Raw genomic sequence first — 23296 nt, 5'->3', positions numbered from 1 at the left:
TTCAACCTTCTAAGAAGCTTCATGATACTGCAGTATTGATGGATGATTCACCTTTGTATCACCCAGAGCTCCGCCCCAGGCCCTCTCTATACGGACTAACTGACATCGGTTGAATTTGAACTTCTGGAAATAAAGAGAGAATGCTAGACAATCTAAAGTTTAACAAAGCTGATACTGTGACTTTCAGTCTGAGGCTCTGGATCCTCACTGTCCTCTTTCTTTCCATGAACCTTTACTGAACATCTGCTACTGCGTGCAAGCCATCACTGCTGTCTCCTAAGCTATTTCATCCATAAGCCACATAATAAAATTACCGTCCTTCTGCAAATGGCGTTAACTTTTTTTTCTAAATGCGTTCACAACAAATGTATTTTAAATATATACTTTGGCAGGTGAAGAAAGTGAGTAACAAAACGTAAAAGACATTTGAACAAGATCCTAGAGGCCACTGGTGGGTGGCAAAGCCAGAGACAGAACTCAGGTCTCGTTTTTTCCACTCTGCCACACCCACTTGGAGAAGGAAATGGCAACCTACTCCTGTACTCTTGCCTGGAAAATTCCATGGACAGAGGAGCCTGGTAAGCTAGAGTCCATGGAATCGCAAAGAGTCGCTCACGACTGAGCAACTTCACTGCACACCCACTGGGCTGCCAAGGAACAAAGGTATACTTCTGGAAGCTGTGCTGACTGCAGGCACACACTGACCAGGGCAGGAACTAGACCTGACTCACAACACACCAGGGCTTCAACAAATCGCTGTGGACTAAATCACATAATTGATTCACTAGTCCTTCCTCAGTGCCCACGACATCCTACTTTACGAAGAGGAAACACACAGCAAGCCCCTGAAAGGGGGCTTGACCAGTTTCTTTACGCCGAGATTACATGAGTAACAGGGATAGACCAAGCACTGAATGAGGTTCTGAATAATTACAGAACAAAACAGACAGGCCCTCTTGGACTCTTTTTAATCCTTGGCCCTGTTTGCAGTCAATCACCAGGCCTGACGAATTCTGCTCTTGGGATTCATCATCAGTCCAAAAGCCCACACCTTTGCCCCCTCCTCCCCTAGTCACATCCAGAAGATTTTCACCTCAACACACACTTACTAGTATTTCTCTATGGCCTCATCTGATTGGATCACATAAAAACAGCTTTAATGCAGCCTGTGTGTGTACACTTTCAGTTTGCTTTTCTCACTGCCTAATGTTCTGTTCCCACTGCTTCTTGTACTCACGGCCGCTTCACAGCGATGACCCTGGGACAGCTGCATGCTATTCTGACAAGGTCGTACACTATGAAATGAGCACCTTTCTTGCTACTGGGCAACTGAGTGGTTTTCAGTTCTTTGCTACTGTAATTATCACTGCTAAATATATAAAATTATATGCATCCTGTGATTTCAATTAAAAAAAAAAACACACACACACAATTTCTGGGGAAGATAACCAGAAGGGAATATATGAAGATGTTTTTATATGTATTTCCTTCATTTCTCAGCTGTCCAAAAGTGTATGATTTTTATTATTATATTTTTAAATTTAATATACAATGATACTATAATCATTATCCTACATATAAGTTATTTGTTTCTTTTGAATTATTTTCAGGAGAAAATTTCCCAAGAAGAAATACCAGGCATTGCTACAGCTCATAATGTCAGAAAGTCCTCCATGAGGACTGAAACAGAATACAAAACCGTTTCCCCCAAGTTGTGTCAGCTGGATTTTATGATTTTTCTTTATGTTTGATCATTCAATTAATGTAGAATGGAACAGCTATTTCAATTTGCATTTCTTTCTCCTAAAGAAGTTAAACATATTCTAATGTTGGTTACTATCTGCAGCTGTTCATGCAACATCAGGGACTTTATCATCCAGGAATCTAGCCTAGTTACACACATCAACAAGGTTGGGATAGAATAGAGAGTCAAAAAATTACAGTTTTCATGTCATAAAAATTCAAGAAGAAAACATGAGTATTTATTAACTGACTGAGATATGGGGAAGTGCTTCACAAGCACAAGGAAGAAAATCATAGAGGCAAAGGTAGAAAGATCTTGCTGTGGAAATGTTTACAGTGGCTGCACATAACTAAATAAACAATAAAATACAAGCAACTAGAAGAACTATTTACAAGAAATACTATAGACAAAGGTTAATAGTGTTTTACTAGTTAAGTCTTTAATAGTTAGAGGACTCTTAAAAATCACTAATAAACACTAGAATAGTTTAATTCAGAAGAAATATAAAGTGGCTGATAATTTTCCAGTGCTCATGTATGGATGTGAGAGATGGACTATAAAGAAAGCTGAGCACAGAAGAATTGATGCTTTTGAACTATGGTGTTGGAGAAGACTCGAGAGTCCCTTGGACTGCAAGGAGATCCAACCAGTCCATCCTAAAGGAGATTAGTCCTGGGTGTTCACTGGAAGGACTGATGCTAAAGCTGAAACTCCAATACTTTGGCCACCTCATGCGAAGAGTTGACTCATCTGAAAAGACCCCGATGCTGGGAAAGATTGAGGGCAGGAGGAGAAGGGGACAACAGAGGATGAGATGGTTGGATGGCATCACCAACTCAATGCACATGAGTCTGAGTAAGCTCCTGGAGTTGGTGATGGACAGGGAGGCCTGGCGTGCTGCAGTTCATGGGGTCACAGAGTCGGACACAACTGAGCAACTGAACTGATAATTTTTTTAACCTTATGAGAAATCAAAAAATTTAAGAGATAATATTTTTCCTTCTTCCTCCCACCAACCAAATTAGAAAAACTCTAAAAGAAGATAACATGGCAGGATGGGTGGCCAGTGAGTCAGGCATGCACGCACTACTCAAGCTTTTACCTGTAAAGGAATTCGGCCATGTATCGAGGACCTACGAAATGATTATGGCCTTTGACCTAATAAACCCACTCCTGGAAATAATCAGAAATGTAATCAGCTGTAGGGACTTTCCCTGTAGCTCCACCATAGCCCTCCTGGCTTCCCCAATCGGGACACTTGTTTATCATGCTGACACACTCCTGGATCACTCCACCCCTCCTGACTCGCTAAAATCCCACTTGGGTTTCAGGTCTCGCCTCAGACATGACTTAACTGGGCTGCAGGCCTTTTCTGTGTCTCTCAGAGCACAGGGCACAGACCTGTCATTGTTCCACTTACTCTCTCTCCCCCAACAGACAAGAATAGAAGTTGTCACCCTTGTCTGGCTGTTCTCCCCTGGACCCTGCACAGGATCCCCGCGGCTAACTGAAAACACCAGAAAGGTAGCACACTCTATACCGATGTCAGCACTCCCTGGGGAGCATTCCAGTCTCCCGACAGCTGCAGATGGAAGGCAGGACTTACCGACATGAAGTGGAACCTGAGGACGTTGTCGATCCCTAGCGCCTTCAGCTGCAGGATGACGGGGGCCAGGTTGCTCCGCTGCATCTCAGGGACAGTGGACTGAGGCAGCTGGTCAAAGGCTTCCTCTGGGGATAGGAAATCAGAACTGTTTGGGATCAACTGTCACAATCAAATGTGATCATTCTGCCAAAGAAACACTTCTCTCACTTTAACAAGGGGCTCTAGGAGTCTGGGCTCAGACTCATATGATACTGTGATAGAACGTTGCTTCTTATTTAGGAAAGACCCTTTTTTTCAACTTTAGATAAATATATTTTAACAGTATGTCTTTAAAAAGTATGTCCTTTCACTTTAGAACGCTTTTTACAATGTGGTTCTTGTTAGCAAAACATTAAAACAAAACAACAACTGTTACTGGGGGTGTCCTGTTTCCATTCCCTCTGCTAGGGATGGAGCCAAGGAGCCAAGGACTATACATAAAAGCAAAGAACAATTTCAGGACAAATTACCAAATAAAACCAGAATATAACCAAAATATCTTTAAAATATTAAAAAATGACCAAATCTCATAAAGACCAAAAACTGTCCAACTTTTAAAATCAAGCCAGATACATACGTCACTCCCAGAATCCAATGCTGCCCCAAACGGATTAATGAATGCTTACACACACCATCAGGAACAAAAGATGACCTCGAACAGGAAAAGGCACCACAAGGTTCAGGAGGCCAAGACGGGAGGGGCCGGAGACGGGGGAGGGAGGGAAAGAGACTCTGGGAAGCCTTTATAAAGAAGCTAGATAAAAAGGGTGAGGGAAAAAAACAGGGAGGAAGAGATTAAGCCCTTTTTATGTATATTCAGAAAGTCTACGGATCATTTAGAGAAGGATTATAGACAAAATCCTCCCACATCAGTCAACATTTTAACTGTGCACACCCTCCTTCACACAAAGGTGGCCTAGCTTCCAACATAAATCTTTAATTAACCAGAGAAAAGTCACAGCAGAACAAAAGGTGTCATGAAGAAACAGCACCATCACTGAAGGACTTAAAGAAAACCTTTAGTTTCACAAGAGACAATAAATATTCTGTGAGCTGATTGATACAAATCGTCAAATGCAAGGGCCCACCTGGAAGGTTCCAGGTAACAGGGAATGGCAGGAAGTTCCAAATGGGATATTCACTTCAAGTTTCAAGAGCGTTTGGTAGGTAGCCTTTTGGTAGGACAACCACATTTTCCAAGCACACTGAGATCAGATAAGAGGACAATCCTGATGAAGATGCTCACAGGAAGTAGGTGTTTCTTAAGAGTTCAAGGACTCTTAAGTTCAAGGACACTTGAGTCTACTGAGAACTCTAGTACACAAGGCACTGGGCCAAGGGCTGCAGGAGCTGTAGGCCAACAGCTTTTGAGACATTTCCGTGATTCAGAGGGGTCTGGGACCAAGATGAGGATCAGGCTAGGTCCCAGTGGAGGGTCCTCCCGAGGAGAAATGGAGGTTGAAGGGTGGAGGGAGGATGGCTGATGGGAGAAGGGATTTAGGGCACTGACATCCGGGAGCAGAAGCCAGGGACAAGGTGGACCCAATGGGCAGAGAAAACAGGTATGAGAAGCGGGTGTGGGAAGACAGAAGGTAGATTCAGCAAGGGTGCAGTGCAGGGTCAGTGTTGGCGGAGAGCAGGAGCAGACAAGCCAGAAAGTCCTGGAAGGATCTGGGAAACTGTTAAGGGTCAGAGGAGGTAGCGCCCTGCTCAGAGCTGTGATCTCTGGAAGCAGGTTGGAGGAGGAAACCTAGAGGCTGGATCTGCTATACCCCATTACTGTTGGCTGGTCTCCCCCCAACCTCACCTCCACTAAAGCTGCTCGTACCCTTTACCCAAGTCCACTTGCCTATCTTTAGTCTAGAGTCTGCTGTTTGATTTCACTGGAGCATGAGATGATGCTGGCCATTTCCTCCTAAGAAGTAACTTTAGTTCCTCAGGTTAAATAAAGAATTACCATGTGACCCTGCAATTCTACTCCGAGCTGTGTATCCAAAGGAATTAAAAATATAGACTGAGGCACACATACATGCTTGTTCATAGCAGTGCTATTCACAACAGCCAAAAGGCAGAAACAACCATCAACTGATAAACAAATTGTGGTACCCTCATACGATGGAATATTCTCCGGCCATAAGAAGGAATAAAGTACTGATACACTGTAAATGAACCTGGAAAACATTATGTTGAATGAAAGAAACCAGACACAAAATGTCACATTATATGATTTAATTTCTGTGAAATATCCAAAACAAATACACTCATCCCTTGGTATCCACAGGAGACTGGTTCCAGGACACCCCTCTCCCCTACTGCAGATACCATAATTTGAGGATGCTCAAGTCCCTTACAGAAAATGGCACAGTATTTGCATATAACCTACACACATCCTCTGAATACTTTAAATCATCTCTATACTTATAGTACTTAACAAAATGTAAATGCTATATGAACTGTTGCTGGTGTGTAGGCAACTTAAGTACTGCTTTCTGAAACTTTCTGGAATTTTTTTTCCCAAATATTTTCAATCTGCAGTTGGTTGAATCTATGGATACAGAGGGCCACCTGACCATCCAAAATGACAACAAAGACTGCCAGTTGTCAGAGGTTGGCAACAGGGAGAAATGAAGAAGGAAATACTGCTTAACAGGTAAGGACTTTTACTTTAGAGTGATAAAGATGTTTCCTAACTAGATAAAGGTGGTGGCTGTACACTGTGAAGATAATAAATGCCACTGAACTGTTCAAGTTAAAAAGGTTCATTTCATGTTATGTAAATTTCACCTCAATAAAAAAACATTTAAGTTTCCTGAAACTTCCTCTTCCCCATATTTCAGTTCGCCTTTGAAACTGGCTTTCCTCTTTCTATTTCCATTATTCCCTCTTAATACCTTCAGTGGAAGAACCTTACCTCTCTGGCTTCAGGTTCTGCATTCTCCCTCCCTTCCATGAATCCTTCTTACCCTGTTCCTCCCCTCCAAGTACTAGTACATTCCACTTCCTCTGCTTGCTGTGACGAAATCTAAACCCCACTGCTATCCCCTCACCTGGATTAACTACTGAGTTGCCGGCAAGATCAGGCTCAATTATGGACTGTGAAGCCCTCCCCAGTAGGAATAACTCCCTGCTGTCTGCTTCCAAGGCTCATTCAGTTATGGCAACTCTATCACACCATAATATGCTAATCTGTTCACGAGCCTGCCTCCACCACCAGGCTGTCCATGTGGCCTCAGACCATGTCTCAACTGGCTTTAGATTTCCATGCCTGGCACAGAGCAAGTGCTCTGTAAACATCTGCGAAAAAGAATAAATGATGTCAAGGACTGAACAAGGATGATGGTAATCCGAAAGGAAAGGAGAGATAAGATCTGGTTAAGTGACTGCAGAGGGATATTGGACAGAGGAGGGAATTAAAAATGATTTGAAAATTAAGTCTAAATAATTGAGAGAAACCTTGACACCGTCACCCACAGAAGAGAGGTACAATGAAGTAAAGAGCAGCTCTGGAGACCTCATTTTCTGTAGACAAGACTGCTGTTTAGTTGGAGAGAAAACTCCTTAAGGGCTAAGACAGTCTTCATTGTAATTTCACGTTGCTCCTTCAAAGTCAAGCATGGAGCAGGAGCTGACCAACTGCTACCAATGAGTCTCAGGAGAGACCCTGCTGGTTTGGCTCTGCAAAGGTGCTCTGAACCAGAGCTAAAGACGGAACCCACTGTGGGGCCCCACAGGATTCAAGGATCCCAGAACAAAAAAAAATGCCACATGATGCTAAAAGAATGTTAAGAAAGACGGAACAAGGGTCCAAGCTACATGTCACATGGCTGCTGACAGGCCAAGGCCCAGACTAGGTCAGAAAAGGGGTGGCAAATAATCGCTAATTCATGGGACTTCAATGGTGGTCCAGTGGCTAATACTCCTCACTCCCAATGCAGGGGGCCCTGGGGTGCCATCCCTGGTCGGGGAACTAGATCCTACATGTCCCAACTAAGAGTTCACATGCTGCAACTAAAGACCCTGCATGCCACAACCAGGACTCCGCGCTGCCGAATAAATAAATGTATTTTTAAACTGGTCTAGCTTTGGCCAGTGAGGAACAGTAGCAAAGAAGGGCCATGTCTGGAGTGAGGAAGGTGGTGGGGTCAGATTACAGAAGGCCTTGTGAGGAAGATCTGGGTCTTAAGTTCTGCTTATTAGGGAGGGGTAGATACCTGTAATATTCTCTGATGCCCAGGCTGACTAGGAGAAAGGCAAAACCCCTAAAAGAGAAAAAAGCCACACTTACCTGTATAAAGGCGGTAACATTTCCCTGAGCGGCTGCGGCCACCGCGTCCTGCTCGCTGGTTGGCTGATGCCTGGGATACTGGGACCACCACCAAGCACTCGATAGCTGTCCTGGGGTTGTAGGCCCGGAGCTTCACGAAGCCACAGTCAATCACGTACACAATCCCACTGACTGTGATGGAGGTTTCTGCTACATTGGTGGCCACGATCACCTAGGTTCCCCCACAGGAAGGAGAGTCAGGATAAAAGTGTTTTGGTTGTCTTCACTCTGAATAGTCAAAGTCCTAAAAGATGTCAAGATATCTTCAATAGCGTAGAACCTGTGAGAGGCAGTGAGGTATCCTGGATAGACTAGGATCAATTTTAGGCTCAGGTGCCTTGGGTTTCAACTCTCCCTAAGCTTGGGACCTTGGACAAGTTCCTTAACCTCCTGAGCATGTTTGCTTGTTTCCGTAATAAAATTTACCCTCTCCTGGGGTTCTTCAGAGGATTAAATGTGAAACATACATGAAACGATTATTAGAGCCTAGTACTTGGCTCAGAGCAAATATTCAACAAACATCAGTTTTTACCTTTTGTACAACTCAAGTGACGCACATCACCACCTGTGCCTGTCATTTACTCATGTTCTAACTGCTTTCTGAGGGTCTGCACTTTGCCAGCCACGCTTCAAGGTGCTAGGAATGGACAGTGGACAAGATCCACATTCCAGTGTGAATGTCTGGGTGGAGAAATAGTGAACATAAGACAGTGACGAACACCAGGAGGAAAATGCAAGAGGGAATACTCTAGCATTATGTAGTGTTCAACGTACACATCATGTTATAATATGTTAATAATGGAGCATGCATACTTCAGGTTAGATGGCCAGGGAAAGCCTCTCTAAAAGATGATTTTAGGCTGAGACCTGAATAACAGGCAGCAACCGGCCCTACAGAGATCCAGGCAGAGGAAGGAGAAACAGCCGGTGCAGCCACAGACCAGCATTATTAAATAAAGATGAAGTTAGGAGGGATGCCGGGACCCGATCATGCATGGTCGCTGGGCCACAGGAGGGATTTGCATTTTATTCCAAGCACGCTGAGTGCTGCCCCTGGAGGGTATGAAGCAGCAGGAGACATATAAATAGCACTTGCAAGTTTGATCGGGCACTTTTACTTAGATCATTTTACAAAAACCTCCCTACTATTTTTATGTAGCAGACTCAGGATTTTATGCTATAAAACCATCTATCTAAAAGTTACTATTATTCATGTTTTACAGCTGAGAAAACCAGGCCTCGGAGTTGAGTAACTCATCCCAGTGCACAGGGTAACCCAGGTCTCCTGACTGGATGGCTACAATTCATGTTTCACTGGACAGACTTGAGCAGCTCCATCCCAGTGGCCAGGGTGCCCTCTTAAAAGTGACCTGAATTTGGGAGTGGATCCTCCGACCAGCCGTCTCTCACCTACTGTGTTCTCTGCCACCTGCTGATAGCTACTCTAAGGCAACTTTGGGCCAGTTCTCACTGGATGAAGGGTAAACAGAGCAGGGCCCAGGGAGGTGACAGATAGGAAACAGACTGGTTGCCTACTGGCTCCTTTAAACCAGGGCTTCTCACCATGCCCTGCCCCACCCCAATTTCAAGGCTAGGTACTTTTAAGCCACACCTTGAATTAACTGACTTAAATTTGGCTCTACAGGCAAATTGATTTTTCAAACAGATGGCTGAGAAACCATTTTACAGTAGCTAATCTACTGTTTCTGACTGATCACAATTCACCAAGACAATCCTTTAAACCAAGATACTGTTGTATGATAGGGAAAGAAAAGCAAAGAGAAGTCACCTACTCTGATAATTACTAAACTTTCTGTGAGGCAGGCTGAGAAATCTTTGCAACTCATTATTTATTGTGCGCTTTTATCCTTGTTTATGTTTTTTGGGGGGTTTTGGCTATGCAACTTGACGGAAATTAGTTTCCCAACCAGGGACTGAACCCAAGCCCTCAGCAGTGGAAGAGCAGAGTACTAACCACTGGACTACCTGGGAATTTCTTTCTGTATGCTTTTAGCTCTGCTGCACAGAAATACAGACCTTAGGTTCTTTAAAATACCTTCCTATTTAGCATGTTCTACTTCAATGTAAAATAAACCTTTCCAGTAGAGGGCACGGGGGCACCAGCATGATTATAGACGGCTGCAAACGCCCTTGGTCCCTGGGTTAGTCTCACCTTTCTGACACTGCGTGACACCCTTTCAAACACTTTCATTTGCTCAAAGGAGGGCAGTCCTGCATACATGGGGAGAACCCGGAGGTGTCTCTTCATCCCAGTCTGACCCAGCGCTCGAGCCTGCTCGATCAGCATTGACACGACAGTTTCCACCTCTTCCTAAAATCATCGAGATGGGGACCAAAGAAACCGAGGTCAGACTGAAGCATGTCATTTTATCTGACTGCAAGAAAATGTAGGATGGGGTCAGGACTATAAATCCAGTCAGATGTGTGACTGTCAAGAGTCATCACACTCCACAGTGGGGTGGTATCTGATCAAATGCAACCGAACAATGGTGCCAACGGGGTGAAAAGTCGTGACTGTCCGATTAATTACTCAAGTCCACACTACCTGCAGTCAATAGAAGAATTCCTGATGCACCAAAATAACTGAGGGTTTTTTTTTTTTAATATATCGCGGCAAACAGTGTGGCAAATACATGGACAAGCTGTGGCATAAAAAATCGCTGTGAGCTTGTCCTAGAAAAGATTACCGAACAATGCAAAATGCTTGACAGTGGAAATGATTCCAACTAGAGGGTAGCTCTGAACAGAGCTACAACCTTGAGTGAGCCTTTAGGCCTGTCCGGTTGTTCTTCCAGTGGTGTGCCAACCTGTGCCCTCCAGGGTGAGCTGCAAAGGCGTCACTGGGAAACACGTGCAGCAGCGACACAGAGGCGCAGCATGTGCCTCGTGCAGCATTCAATCCTGGCATCAAAACGGCCCACTGGCTTAGCTCTCGGATTTACTCTGGAATTAGCTGAGAAATTAAAAATGTCTGGCAGACAGAACAGGCAGGACCTAACGATTCTCTGGCAATTGAGTCAACAGATAAATGACATCAAACTGAACAATTTTTTTATGCAATTCAATAACCACAAAGAGGGCTCTGTATACATTTTGGTGCTGCTTTTTTTAAAGATTTTTTTTTTCTTTAATTTTTATTGTAGTGTAGTTGCATTTGGTATGGCCTTAATATGTCTGTTCGCCAGAGGAAAAAAGGTTCAATGGAATTACCTGACCAGTGAGAAATGCTAATATGTCTCCATCTCCCTCAGTCTGGTGAATTTTCATCACAGTTTCTACGGTTGATTTGATGTAATCTGGAACAGGACTGAAAAGATGTATGAGATAAATTCATCACCAGAATATGCTCATTAATTACAGATCAATTACCTTAGTAATCTGCCAGCAAAGCCTTGTGAAAGTTAGTTTGCGCCTGCCCAGCAGATAATCGGCATATGAGTAATTAAAATAAACATTCTTTTTTTTAATGCACAATTCAAATACAATCCATAATTACACGTAAACTACTATTTTTGGCTTTATTTGCAGAGACAGAAAAGCATACAGCCCATGCAAACCAATGTCCTATCTGTAGCATGCAAAGATTCCCGGACAGGAAAAGTGGGTCTCTTGTCCCAGTGCTGAATTCCACATTCTTTCCATTTCCCCTCCTGACCACCAGCAGCATGTCTGAGGGGAGCAGACGGAACGCACGGGTGCCTGCCCCTCTAAAATGACTCAGAAGTCAGGCTCGTAACTCTCTGGATTTATCTGCCTCTGACTCAGGCTCCCAGTCTTCCTCTGTACAGTGAAAAGGAGTAGGAATTAGGATGACCCTTTCCTGTTCAAAGAGGCTCCTCCCGAAAATGTCAGCCAGGCCTTCCTGCTAAGATGTAGAGGGCTGAGAACCAAATGATTCAAATCACCAATACCATCCGAGCTGACAGTCTTGTAAAGCCCAGTTCGGACTGTTCTAGAGCCCTCCTCCCTGCAACCTTGTTCCCGTTTTGCTCTTTGCAGCTGAGCCAGGGGCCACAGAGTCACAGAAACCTGCACATCTGGAGGGAGACTTGAAGTCCCACAGCGATACTGAGGGAGGGTTCCAGAACATCCCATCAGGGACAAACATGCCCTTGCTCAGCAGCCTGGCACACTGCCCTAGAAGCTGCAAGCAGACGCAGCTGCTTCTCAGCCCACCGAACAGACCTGGTTTTCCAATCGCCCTCACTAAAAATGCAAGGACTGTCAAACCTCTGCAGATAAAAGATGTCCACTGGAAATGTTCGCCCTTCCACTGTAAGGATCACGCACGTATCCCTGGTTGGGTCACTGGTGTCATTGTGATTAAAGAAATCCCGAAATTTCTAAAAGAAATTAAAAAAAAAATCTTCATTGCTCAAATTAAAAAAAAAAAGGTTCACAGTAACTCATGGAAAGAATGAAAATAATATAAAACTGGCAGAGCAGGGGGTGGGGGGTAGGGATTGGCTATATGTAATACAGACTAAGGATAACAAACTAATTATTCAAAAAATCATATTTTTATTCTTATAATTTTGGGGAGTCACATTTCAATGGCAGACTCTATTGAAGATTTGACAGAAATGATCAAGGTTAAATTTCCAAAGTGCATTCAGCTGTGAACCTAAGTCAACACACAGCAGAGGGATTACTGATCTTACCCCACCCGCCCCCCATTCCCCAAACTGCATTTAACCACAGACTAGGTCAGAAGGTGTAACTCAAGTTAAAGGTGGATTACATCAGGCTGATGTGTACTTCTGATCTGGAAAGCACAGCTCTGACCACGCACGTGATCCCTGTATAAAGGAAACCTGTACATCGGTGAATGGCAGGAAATGTTCCTGGAAGAGCAATCACAGATCTACAGGTCCTGTGTTTGCAGGACAGAGTCCTCTCCCTCTTTATATGCTCCTCAGGAGGCAGCACAACACTCCGTATGGGCAGGTCGGCAATTACCCACTTTTTCCATGCTCTCACGGGACCTCATTGAGAGAAGTGGCTCTTGGCAATTCCACCCAAAGAGGTGGCCACGTCTTCTTCAATGGCACTTGATCCCCAGGTCTGCAGTCTCTACAGAGGCCTGGTGGGAGAGCTCTTGACCTTCCCAGTCCCCTGAGGCCTGGCCACACGCTGCTTTCTCCTCTCCTAGGAGGCCCAACCACAGGATCACCACGCCCGTCTTCTTTCCTTCCCAGGTTATGTCCCCTAAACACGTCCACATCTGCTCCTGGAAACCAGGATCCAGGAGTGCCCTGAGAACCTGAATCAAGTACAACATGAAAAGGCCTAGAGGAGCACTTCTAGAAGAGCCGACTAGATTGAACTCCAAAATACCTGCATGCTGCATGTCAACCTCCACATCATGTCTGAGAAGAGTAAACACAGACATAAAAGAACAAGCCTCGGGCCAAGAGAAGTACTGTGCTGTGCCATGGAGACCCACACAGCTCCACCCTTCTTTCAAGTAAATTCCCTGCAAGTGACTTCAGCCTTCCTGAGTCCTATGGTACGCAAAGCACAGGCATGCTACAAGTGATGCACAAACAAGGGAGAAGGCACTGCTCCCCTCTCCCCCAAACAGAGAATAAGCCAGGGAGGAAGGTGTGCAAAAACCAATCATAACATAAACCGAGCCTCAGTGACCAGATGATCAGAAAAGAGCTGCGCGTTACAGTCAGGGGAGGAGAGGGTCCACAGTGACGCGGTGCAGGGAGGGGGTCCTGGACATGGCCGATCTCTTGGCTAAGCCTGGAAGGATGAGCAGGGCTATTACTGGTTGGGAAGGAGAAGAGGTGCCCTCTTCCAAGAATGACAGCAGAGATGTAAAGACAGAAAGTTACTCTTTCAAAAAATAAAACTCAGCATTAACTGAGAAGGCACAAGATTCTTGTCCTTAAGATCTTTATCTTTTATCTGTATTCGGAAGTATTAACCATATATACACAGAAAATTAAAGGCTAGAAAGCAAAAAAGATAGTGTCAACAGTGTCTGCATCTTGAGGCAGAAAGAAGAACCAGCAGGAGTGAAATGAGTTCAACCCACCAGGAAAAGAAGAGTTGAGAGTCAACTTTGAAAGCCAGGGATCATGCTGACACAGACACACACAAAGTGACTGCGAGGAAGAGGCTCGTTGTGGCATGGGACACAAATGGTGTGGACGTCTGCAGGATCGCTCCCCTGCTCACCTGTTTCCTTCTCTGCTAGTGGCTCTGATCTGGTCCACAGGAGTGGACCCCCAGCAGCCATGCCAACACAGCCTGTCCACCTTTGGCCCATACAGAATGGTTCCAAGTGGGTACCTGACTAAAATGGACCCGAAATTCCTTCTCCAAGAATCTGGAAAGATAAAAATGATTCTCTCTTCAAGCATCTGGACTGTGACCAAAAAACCGTGCAATGGGTCAGTGATCATGTTTTCTGCCAGGTGAATGGAAGCCAAGAAAAGAAAAAAAAAAAATACCATGTGATACAATGGTCAATAAATACTTCATAATTATACTCAGTCACATTCTAATTATGTGCTGACTTAATTAGGTTGATATTAAGAAACAGCTAAGCTAATGAAGGTGGCTGTTTGATCAGCCCCATCCAACTCCACTGGCCTCTGCCTCCCAGTCGCAGTCACTGGGTGTCTTCAACTGCAGCTTGAGCCAGCGCAGGCCCCTGAGCGAAACCAGAGCAGGTGGCATCGATCCCTCCAGGCAGTGGAGTTAGGAATGAGTCTGCTGCCCACAGACTCAACAGCCAGGAGACAAGGGAGGCGTTCCAGCATCCCTGGGCCTCCAGGTGAAAATACTACCTGAGTCACGCCCCCCTATTCACCACTCTCACACACTCCTCCTCCCTTGTCCACTTCAGCCCATTCCTTCCTCCTCTTCGCTCTTACTCTCACCTGGGAACTCACATTCCATATCCCAACGTGCATCCACACCCACCCAGGTCTCCCCTCATGCACACACACACGCCCCCCTCACTGCTCCTCACTCGCCTGGCCAGAAAGAGATGAAGAAATCAATGACCCAGGTCCACGCAAGACTGCTGAAAGTTGCTGACATCTGGCAACCCTTGCATCCTAGCACACCCAAGGCTGACACAACTCCTACATTCCACCCTCCCACCTAAAAATATCACTCCCAGGAAGTGCATCACTATCAACTATGGCAGGCAGAATGGAAAGAAGCCATGTTTTTCCATCTCCATGCCACACTAAAGACAATGAAAGGCAACTGTAAGCAATAAATATTACTGATGATTCAAAGACTTGGACATCAAACATTTTACCCACAATAAAAACTATTGGAAACAATTTCAAACAGGAGGTCGTGGTAAAGATAACAGGTAAAACGGAGATGCTGTTCTGAACAACTCGGTCATGGAAGAGGTTGACAGGAGATGAGGTTAAAATAGCAGTCCATCACGGATCACAGGTGAAGGGCATAAGAATTCATTAAAGAGGGCAACAGAGAGCTTTAACCCCAATTATGGTGGGGAGACCCAAGACAACAGACTCCTACACTGTGAGAAGGTCCAAGAAGCCTGTCAGGCAGCATGCAGACCTCTCTCCCAGCCAGGCTGACTTTTTTCTCCCTCCAAGTTGTTCTGCACCCTGGAAGCCACTCGGAGACCAGGAGCGAGGCCCTTTTCATCTCAGCTGGATTATGAAATTGGCCTCCTGACTGTGATCGCCACATCTGTTAGTGTCTCTTATACAGCACCAGCGTGATCTTTCTAGAACTCAAATATGGGACTTCCCTGGTGGTCCAGTGGTTAAGAATCCACCTTTCAGTGCAGGGCACGGGGGTTCAATCACTCATCTAAGATCCCACTTGCCACAGAGCAACTAAGCCCACGCGCTGCAACTACTGAAGTCTGCACGCCTAGAACCAGTGGCTCACAACGAGAGAAGCCACTGCAGTGAGAAGCCCGCATACCACAACTGAACAGCAGCCGCCGCTACCAGCGTAACCGGAGAAAGCCTGCCCGCAGCAACAAAGACGCAGCTCGGCCAAAACAAAACCCCACAAACGTGATCAAGTCACTGCCAAGCCTCACACATGCGAGGGCGACTGACCAGGTGGAAGGGTGGAGTTCACGTGGCCTGTGGGGTGCCCCCATCATCTGACCCCTACCAGCATCTCCCATTTGAATTTCCTGTCGCTTTCCACGCAATCAAAATTCATTCAACCCACAGTCCCTACTCTGTGCCGGACACTGTCTCAGATGAAAGGGATAAAATAGAGTAAGACAGTCAAAGTCCCAGTCTTCACAGTGTTTACATTTTAGTGATGGAAGACATACAATCAACAAACACCCAGATATGCATATGATGTTAGCAAAGGAGAAAGGCTAAACAGAAACAAGGAGGAGAGCGAGAGAATGAAGAGCGACAGGGGCTCAGTTGTAGACAGTGGTCTGGCAAGGCTCTCTGGGTGCTAATACCTGACCGAGACTGGAAGGAGATGAGTACAAGGCCAGAAGAACATCCGAAGCAAAAATGGTCTAAAAAGAGGGCTTCCCCACCAAAAGCAGAAGCATGCTTAGACTTATCTGAGGAAAAGCACGGTGAGGCTGGAGTGTAAGGAGCACTGGAGAAACTAAAGGAGACAGTCACAGCGGTGACTGCAGGCAGGGGGACAGATCACCCCCAGCAGGTGCTGCAAGCGAGATATGGCTCCCCCCTTACACTTGACTCACAGCCCTTTGAATACATGTTTCAGGCCCCTGTGGTTCTGTGCATGCCTAGGACGCCCTTCCCCACCCCACAAATCTAGCAGACTTGTGCGCATCTTTCCAATCTAGATGGGATGTCTCTCCTCCGTGAAAGCTTCTGGACACCCTCCAGCTGGCACCCCCTCCCTGGCTGTCTCAGCACCTGGAACAAACTGAACGGCAAACACCTATTTATGCGTCTGCTTCCCTGACCAGTCAGCGAGTGTGTGAATCGCCTGTAGCCAGCACTGTGCTTCTGTGCTTTGTGTGTATGAGCTGTGTGCGTGTGGCCTGCGTGTGCATACATAGCAAGCGGCCAAAATTATGTGTTGAGCTGAACTGCTGTTTGAACTAAAATATTAGTCATTAAGAGAGAAAAATAAGGGGGAGGGGGTTGGGGGAGGGACAGAGTGGGAGGTTGGGGTTAGCAGATGTTAGCATTTATACATACAATAGATAAACAACAAGGTCCTACTGTTTAACACAGAGAACTATATTCAGAATTCTGTAATAAACCATATGGAAAGGAATATTTAAAAAAGTGTGTGTGTATATATACACACACATGTACAACTGAATCACTTTGCTGTATAAGAGAAATTAACACAACACTGTAAATCAACTTATTTCAACAAAAAAGATTTTTAATAGTGAAAACTAATGTACACTTAGACATAAAAAATTGTACTGTGAAAATTACTATATGTACAGGGAAAACTTTAATTGTATCCCCCAAATCTAAATATAAATGCTAAAGTCGTAAATTCAAGAAGTATAGCCTCCTACTGAAAAGAGTAATAAAAAGAAGCTGCCTGTGTGGGGGAAAATATAGCATGTAGAGAAACAAGACAATAGGTAATTATGAACTCAATTAATTACAGGCTATTTCCACCCACAAGCTGAAAAGGAATTTCCTCCAATGACATGGAATCTAGGACATCAGATGGCCCCATAAGGAACGTAGGCCATCCTGCCGAAGATAAGCTCCAGCTGGAGGCAGCTTCCCAAGGACATGACCAACAATCCCCATGCTGACTGGGGACAGAGGGTGACAGTGGAAACGCTCCTACCTCTGCATCCAAAGTGGCTGAAGCCACAATCAGTCGAAGATCCCCTCGCTTCTTCTGAATCTAAAAAAGAAGGCGTGCGGAAAAACAATGATATTAATGTTATCAATGATAACACCGTGACACAGATGAGATAATCTGATAGCTGAAATTTATTACAAAATAATCCAGTGTGTGGAGGGGGATGGGGAGTGGGGAGGAGCTTAAAGATGAAACAAGACTGACCACAAATTGGTAACTGTTAAGTAACAGGTGAAAAGGCAGTTCATTATACTATTCTTTCTAATTGTGTGAGTTATAAAAATTTTCCAAAACAAAAATATTAAAAAAGAAAAAAGAAAGTAGAAAGGAGCTTTAAGACACAAATTTGAATTTACCAAAAGTAAAACCATTTTTTCCCTGACACCTGGTTCTTTGAATAGTCAGAATCTGTGTATATGTACTTGAGTGCATGTGCAAGTATGAAAAACCAAACAATAATAACACCAAGACAGAAATATAGATAACTGGAGTGGATTGCCATTTCCTTCTCCAGGGGATCTTCCCAACCCAGGGATTGAACTCGGGTCTCCCGCATTGTAGACAGACGCTTTACCATTTGAGCCACCAGGGATGTCCCAAAAGATATTAACAGTTATTCAAAGAAAGAGATGAGCAATGGTCATAGGCGAAATGATCAAATAAATTATAGTAAAAAAAAGTGTAACAATGAGATTATTGTTTCATCCATCACACTGGCAAGCATTTATTTTCAGGGTTGGCAAAGATTCTGTGAAATAGGCCCGCTTATTATACCATTCCTCAGGAGGTAATAACAGAGTGGGATAATTCCTCACAAGTATAAGAAAGTTTAAATCTTTGGCCAAGAAATAAATTAATAATGAAAACAACAGCAGCAGCAGCAGCAGCAGCTAGCATATAGGAAGCTATGCGCTATGCCCAGGTCTCTATATATAGTTGCGTAGCACGTGCATTGCACAAAGAGGCTAGGGGCCGCTAAAATCCAGCCCACCCTCCCCTCACTCAGCTGCAGACATCCTCCCAATGGGAAAGGCACCTCACACTCTATTCATGGCCCTGTGTCAGGCACCATCCTAAACATTTTATATTATCTAAGTTTCACAACAAATGATGTTATAGAGCAGCTCTAAGAGAATGCTTAAAGGTTCTGCCCACTGCGGTAGCCACTAGCTGCATGTAGCCAGTGAGTCCTTGAAATACAGCCGGTGGGACTAAAGAAATGAATTTTTTATTTTATTCTGTTTCAACTAATTTAAATCTAAAGTGGCTAGTGTCTATCAGATAGGAAAGTAAAGCAGCAAAGAGGAAGAAAAAGTTGGTATCAGCCCCATCTGAGTGATGAGCAAATTCAGCAGAGTCAGAATTGAACCCAGGTAGTCTGACCCGGAATTCAGGCTTTTCATCACCCTGCTCTAGACTCTGGGAATCAGAAATTTCCCCAAAGAAAACAACCAGAAAATATAGGCAGGGAGAAGAGGATGGAAGTAAGGTTGAAACAAAACTGGCCATGGGTTGTAACTGTTGAAACCAGGTTTTGGGCACATGGGGGTCATTAAACCCTTCTTTCTACTCTGGGATACGCTTGAAATCTATAATAAAAAGCAAAAGACAGAAAAGAAACAGAAATCCAACAGATTTAACTACAAAGGTTCTTCCTGCAACATTATTTAAAACATTTCAAATCTGGAAGCCATATAAATGCCTAGCTGTAATGGAGGTGTCAGATACTTTATGGTAGAGACATGTGACTATATAGCCATTAAAAATGTCTTTAGAGAATATTTAATGACAGAGGAAAATGATTCTTATGCAACACTAAGAGAATTATGCAAGATACAAGTGAGCACAACAACCCAATCCCCACTGGGTCAAAACAGGTGCATAAATACACACATAAACAGACACACAAAGGAGAAAGAAGAGAAGGACACATTCCAAAATTCTAATGGTAACTGTCTCTGCATGAGTAGGGTGATGGACAATTTTCATTTCTTTCCTCTGTATTTGTTGAATTTTCTCAACTGCTACAATGACTTTACTGATCAAACAACAAAAGCAACAAAAACACAAAACCAGAAGTCTGGCAGTAAAGCTATATACCTTTTTCAGCAGACCAATGGCAATGTCGGTGTACAGGGTCCTCTCGTGGGCTTCATCCAGCATGATGGCACTAGAATCAGAGGGACAATCTCAGTGGGCATCAAACCAACCACCACACAAGTCCATCCAGACATTAAAGGAACTGCTGGGGATTTAGCCCCCATTCAATCATCTTGCAGCAAAAAGTAATACCAAGTACCTCTTTAACAAGGCAGTAACTCTAAAGCTAATAAAAATGGCCCATCAACTTTTCTTGGTAAAGAAAATGCTGTTATTTATTGCTCCTTTTAAAGTTTTACCACCAATGCTGGATCCCAACAGAATCTAATACATGATTTTAAATTTCAATATAACATATAGCCCCATAAAGCACATAAAAATTGAGATAAGGCCCAACAACCCAAAGACTAAAAATCTGCATAAAACAGCACGAAGAGGCATGTGGTCATGGCTATGCCACATGTGTACCAGGGAGTCAAATATGACATCCTTCCCCAGGATACACAGAGCCTGAGTGGGATCATTTTATATGATGAGCGATGGACAGGGACCCACAAGGAGATGGAAAATGTGAATAATTATTTGGGCTCTGCACGTTACATTCAACAATCGCTGCCCAGTTCTGTGCTGTGCCTCTGTAGTCACCCTCCAGCAAGATAAAAACAAGTCAACAGGTGGTTCAAATAATGACAGGGATTTTAATGAGCCCAGTTTTGACTCCATATATTCTGAAAAGAACATCAAAGGTCGCAACAGCCAAAGGAAGGAGAGAAGCTTTGGGAAAGCTGAGTGTGGTCACGAATCCCAGCTATTAAAACAACTTCTCCTCAATCTACTCGTCTATTTTTGAAACTGTAGGAAACTTATCACAGGAAAAATATACTTACCTATATTTTGTTAATAAAGGATCAACCATCATTTCCCTGACCAGCATTCCATCGGTCAGAAACTAAAACACAGAAACACAAAGGTTTAGAAATGATTCATCTACACTGTATATTCATGACTTTCCTTAAAGAGTTCAAGTCCAACTAAACAGATTCAACCTCATCACCAGTGTGTGTATAAGACAATTCCCACTAAGGACTGGGAGAAAACACCCCCAAATTTTGGTTATCAAGCAATGGAATGGTTTCCAAACAAGATATTGAACACAGGACCCTCAGTAAGAGCTGGCAACTCTATTAGCAAATTTTACCTGCATTTGCTCTGTGAGTTTTGACTAAGCCCCATTTCCTCTGAGCCTGGACCACGGGTACTGTTATGAACAGACAGTGCAAACCTGGGTCTGCCCAGGGGGATGCCACTGAGTCAGAGATCATGCTTCCTACAATGTCCCAAGGACCATAGACTTGCAGCTCTTGAGGTTATTAACCTCAAATTCAATTGATATTATTTTAGGAAGGCTGACTGGGGTTGTGGTTAGGAACACAAGCTATCACATCTAGCAGCTGGGTCAGATCTCTGCTCTTCTTCTTATTAGCTGTGTACACCCTGGGCAAGTTACTTACCCTCTCTGAGCCCAACTCTTCATTTGTAAAATGGAGAAAATAAAAGTATCTGTCTCACAGGATTACTGTGAGAATTAAGTGAGAGTACAGTGCACATGTACAGGGCTTAGCAAGGGCCCCAGCACACAGAGAGAGCTCAAGAATGTCAGTTATTAATATTACCATTAAGGATGAAGGAGTGCTCATGAATATGCTTTAGAAAAACGCAGTTAACAACTAGATGCTGTTATTCTTACCCCAAAACAAGTCAGTCTTTAACAAAGCTAAGCATTTCCCTCACAGGCTCTATCTTAGTACTTTTCCTTTTTGTTTCGCTTTTTAAAGCCTATTTTTCTTGGACCTGATGCGAGCCACCACACATACACACAGGAGAAGTGAGAAGGTGCAAGTGAGAAGGTGCCACCAGCTACAGCTCATCAGTCGGGGACTGAGCGCCTGGAAACCTACCAAATGGAACACGACACTTTTCATAAAAGACTCTCTCGAAAGAGTCATTTGATCATGTAATTCACTAAAAGCTTTCCAAAAATTAGCTAGTGTCGAAGTACTTGGTGGTACAGAAGAATAAATCCCTTACCTAGCAAAATGAATGTCAAAAGTAAGAAAATACAGACATTTAGAAAACAAGGTCCACATTTTTACAAATTACTGCATTTAGACCATCTATTTTCAGTTCCTCTGCAGCAACCTGAGAGGTAACTGAGATTCTAATAACCAATGTTTATTTCATCAAACCATTTTCTTCTTTTTTAATAAGTTTTTTATTACTGAAGTATAGCTGATGTACAATATTATATAAGTCACAGGTGTACAATATAGTGATTCACAAGTTTTAAAGGTTATGCTCCAATTATAGGTATTATAAAACACTGGCCACAGTCCCCATTTCGCACAACGAATCCTTGTAGCTTATTTTCCACATTGTAGTGTGTAGCCCCTAGTCTCCTACCCCTGTATTACCCCTCCCTCTTTCCTCTCTCCACTGGTAACCACGAATTTGTTCTCCGTATCTGTGAGTCTGCTTCTTTTTTGCTGTATTCACTAGCTTGTTGTATTTTTTTAGATTCCACACATAGGTGATATTATATAGTATTTGTTTTTCCCCATCAAAGCGTTTTCATTCATTGTTTCCAGCACTATCTGAGGAGACTCTGATTCGCACAGTGGTACGCAATAGACACTGCTGAGCTGACTGTACCCTGATTCTATGATGCTAATTATTTTAATAGTAGCAACGAGGTCAAAGAACACACATAAAATCCTTTATCATGTGAAAACAGGCCAGCGCTAATTAGCACAAATAACATTTGTGAATTCTACACTTTATCAATTTACACTATTTGTCCTTGTTTTTAAGTCTTTTATAGGTAAGTTTCTATATTCAGACAGCTACGTGGATTGGTGGGGAAAAACAATAAGACACACATGAGAAAGGCCAGCTTTGAGCTCTGGTTCTGCCACCAATGGGCATGACGTCAGGCAGGCCACTCAACCTCCCAGGCCCTCAGCCTCTTCACCTGAAGAATGAAGAAGCAAGGGCGTAACTCTACTTCCAAAGTCCTTTCTGGGCTAAGACGTGAGGACACAGCAAGAGCTCTGCACCTCCCAACACACTGATCTCCCTGAGGGCCAGGATGCTCCCATACATTTTCTGCTACGGCATTAGAAGCTTAGTCAGCAGCAATGGCTGCGTGTTTTTACCTCCCCCCACATAATCTTCCTCCTTATTTACAGAAGGAAAGCAGTTGTGAGCCTCACCTTAATTCTCGTGGCCAGCGGGCTGGTGCAGTCATCAAAGCGGATACAGTAGCCCACCTCATGGCCCAGCACCGCTCCCCTCTCCTCAGCCACTCTCCCTGCAACCTTTGGGAAGAAAGATCATGCTGAAAACAGAGACACAGAAATTACTGCCCAGAGCACATACTATGGAACATCTAAAGGTCACTTAGTTTTTAAACACTATGCTGAACACAGTGGAAAATGAAAGGAGAAGGGGCAGGTTAGCAGAGAACTAGCCTGATAATCTTTACAATGATCAACTTTACATTGACTTGAGGCAACTTATAAGAACAGTAAGTATGGAATAAAAATAGAATCATGTAAAAAGGTTACAGATCAGGATCAAAGAAATTATAGATAAAATTCAAAAG

At 43.9% G+C, this 23296-nt stretch overlaps 1 protein-coding gene across 1 annotated transcript in view; it reads right to left on the bottom strand.

Annotated features, from left to right (window-relative positions):
• DHX35 (DEAH-box helicase 35) overlaps positions 1 to 23296 on the bottom strand; it is a 68378-nt gene that overhangs the window by 20252 nt on the left and 24830 nt on the right. The window contains exons 5-13 of the mRNA XM_018057865.1: positions 22905 to 23009; positions 20523 to 20584; positions 19636 to 19705; positions 17518 to 17577; positions 11965 to 12077; positions 10945 to 11041; positions 9887 to 10045; positions 7675 to 7885; positions 3351 to 3475 (exon numbers count right to left, since the gene is read on the bottom strand). Of these exons, the coding sequence (XP_017913354.1) occupies positions 3351 to 3475; positions 7675 to 7885; positions 9887 to 10045; positions 10945 to 11041; positions 11965 to 12077; positions 17518 to 17577; positions 19636 to 19705; positions 20523 to 20584; positions 22905 to 23009 (1002 nt within the window). The remainder of the gene's footprint in view (positions 1 to 3350; positions 3476 to 7674; positions 7886 to 9886; positions 10046 to 10944; positions 11042 to 11964; positions 12078 to 17517; positions 17578 to 19635; positions 19706 to 20522; positions 20585 to 22904; positions 23010 to 23296) is intronic.

This window comes from Capra hircus, chromosome 13 (genome assembly GCF_001704415.2).
Source record: "Capra hircus breed San Clemente chromosome 13, ASM170441v1, whole genome shotgun sequence".
NCBI classification, from domain to species: Eukaryota; Metazoa; Chordata; class Mammalia; order Artiodactyla; family Bovidae; genus Capra; species Capra hircus.
Note: the sequence above shows the minus strand (reverse complement) of the source record. Positions and strands in the feature narration are given on the sequence as shown.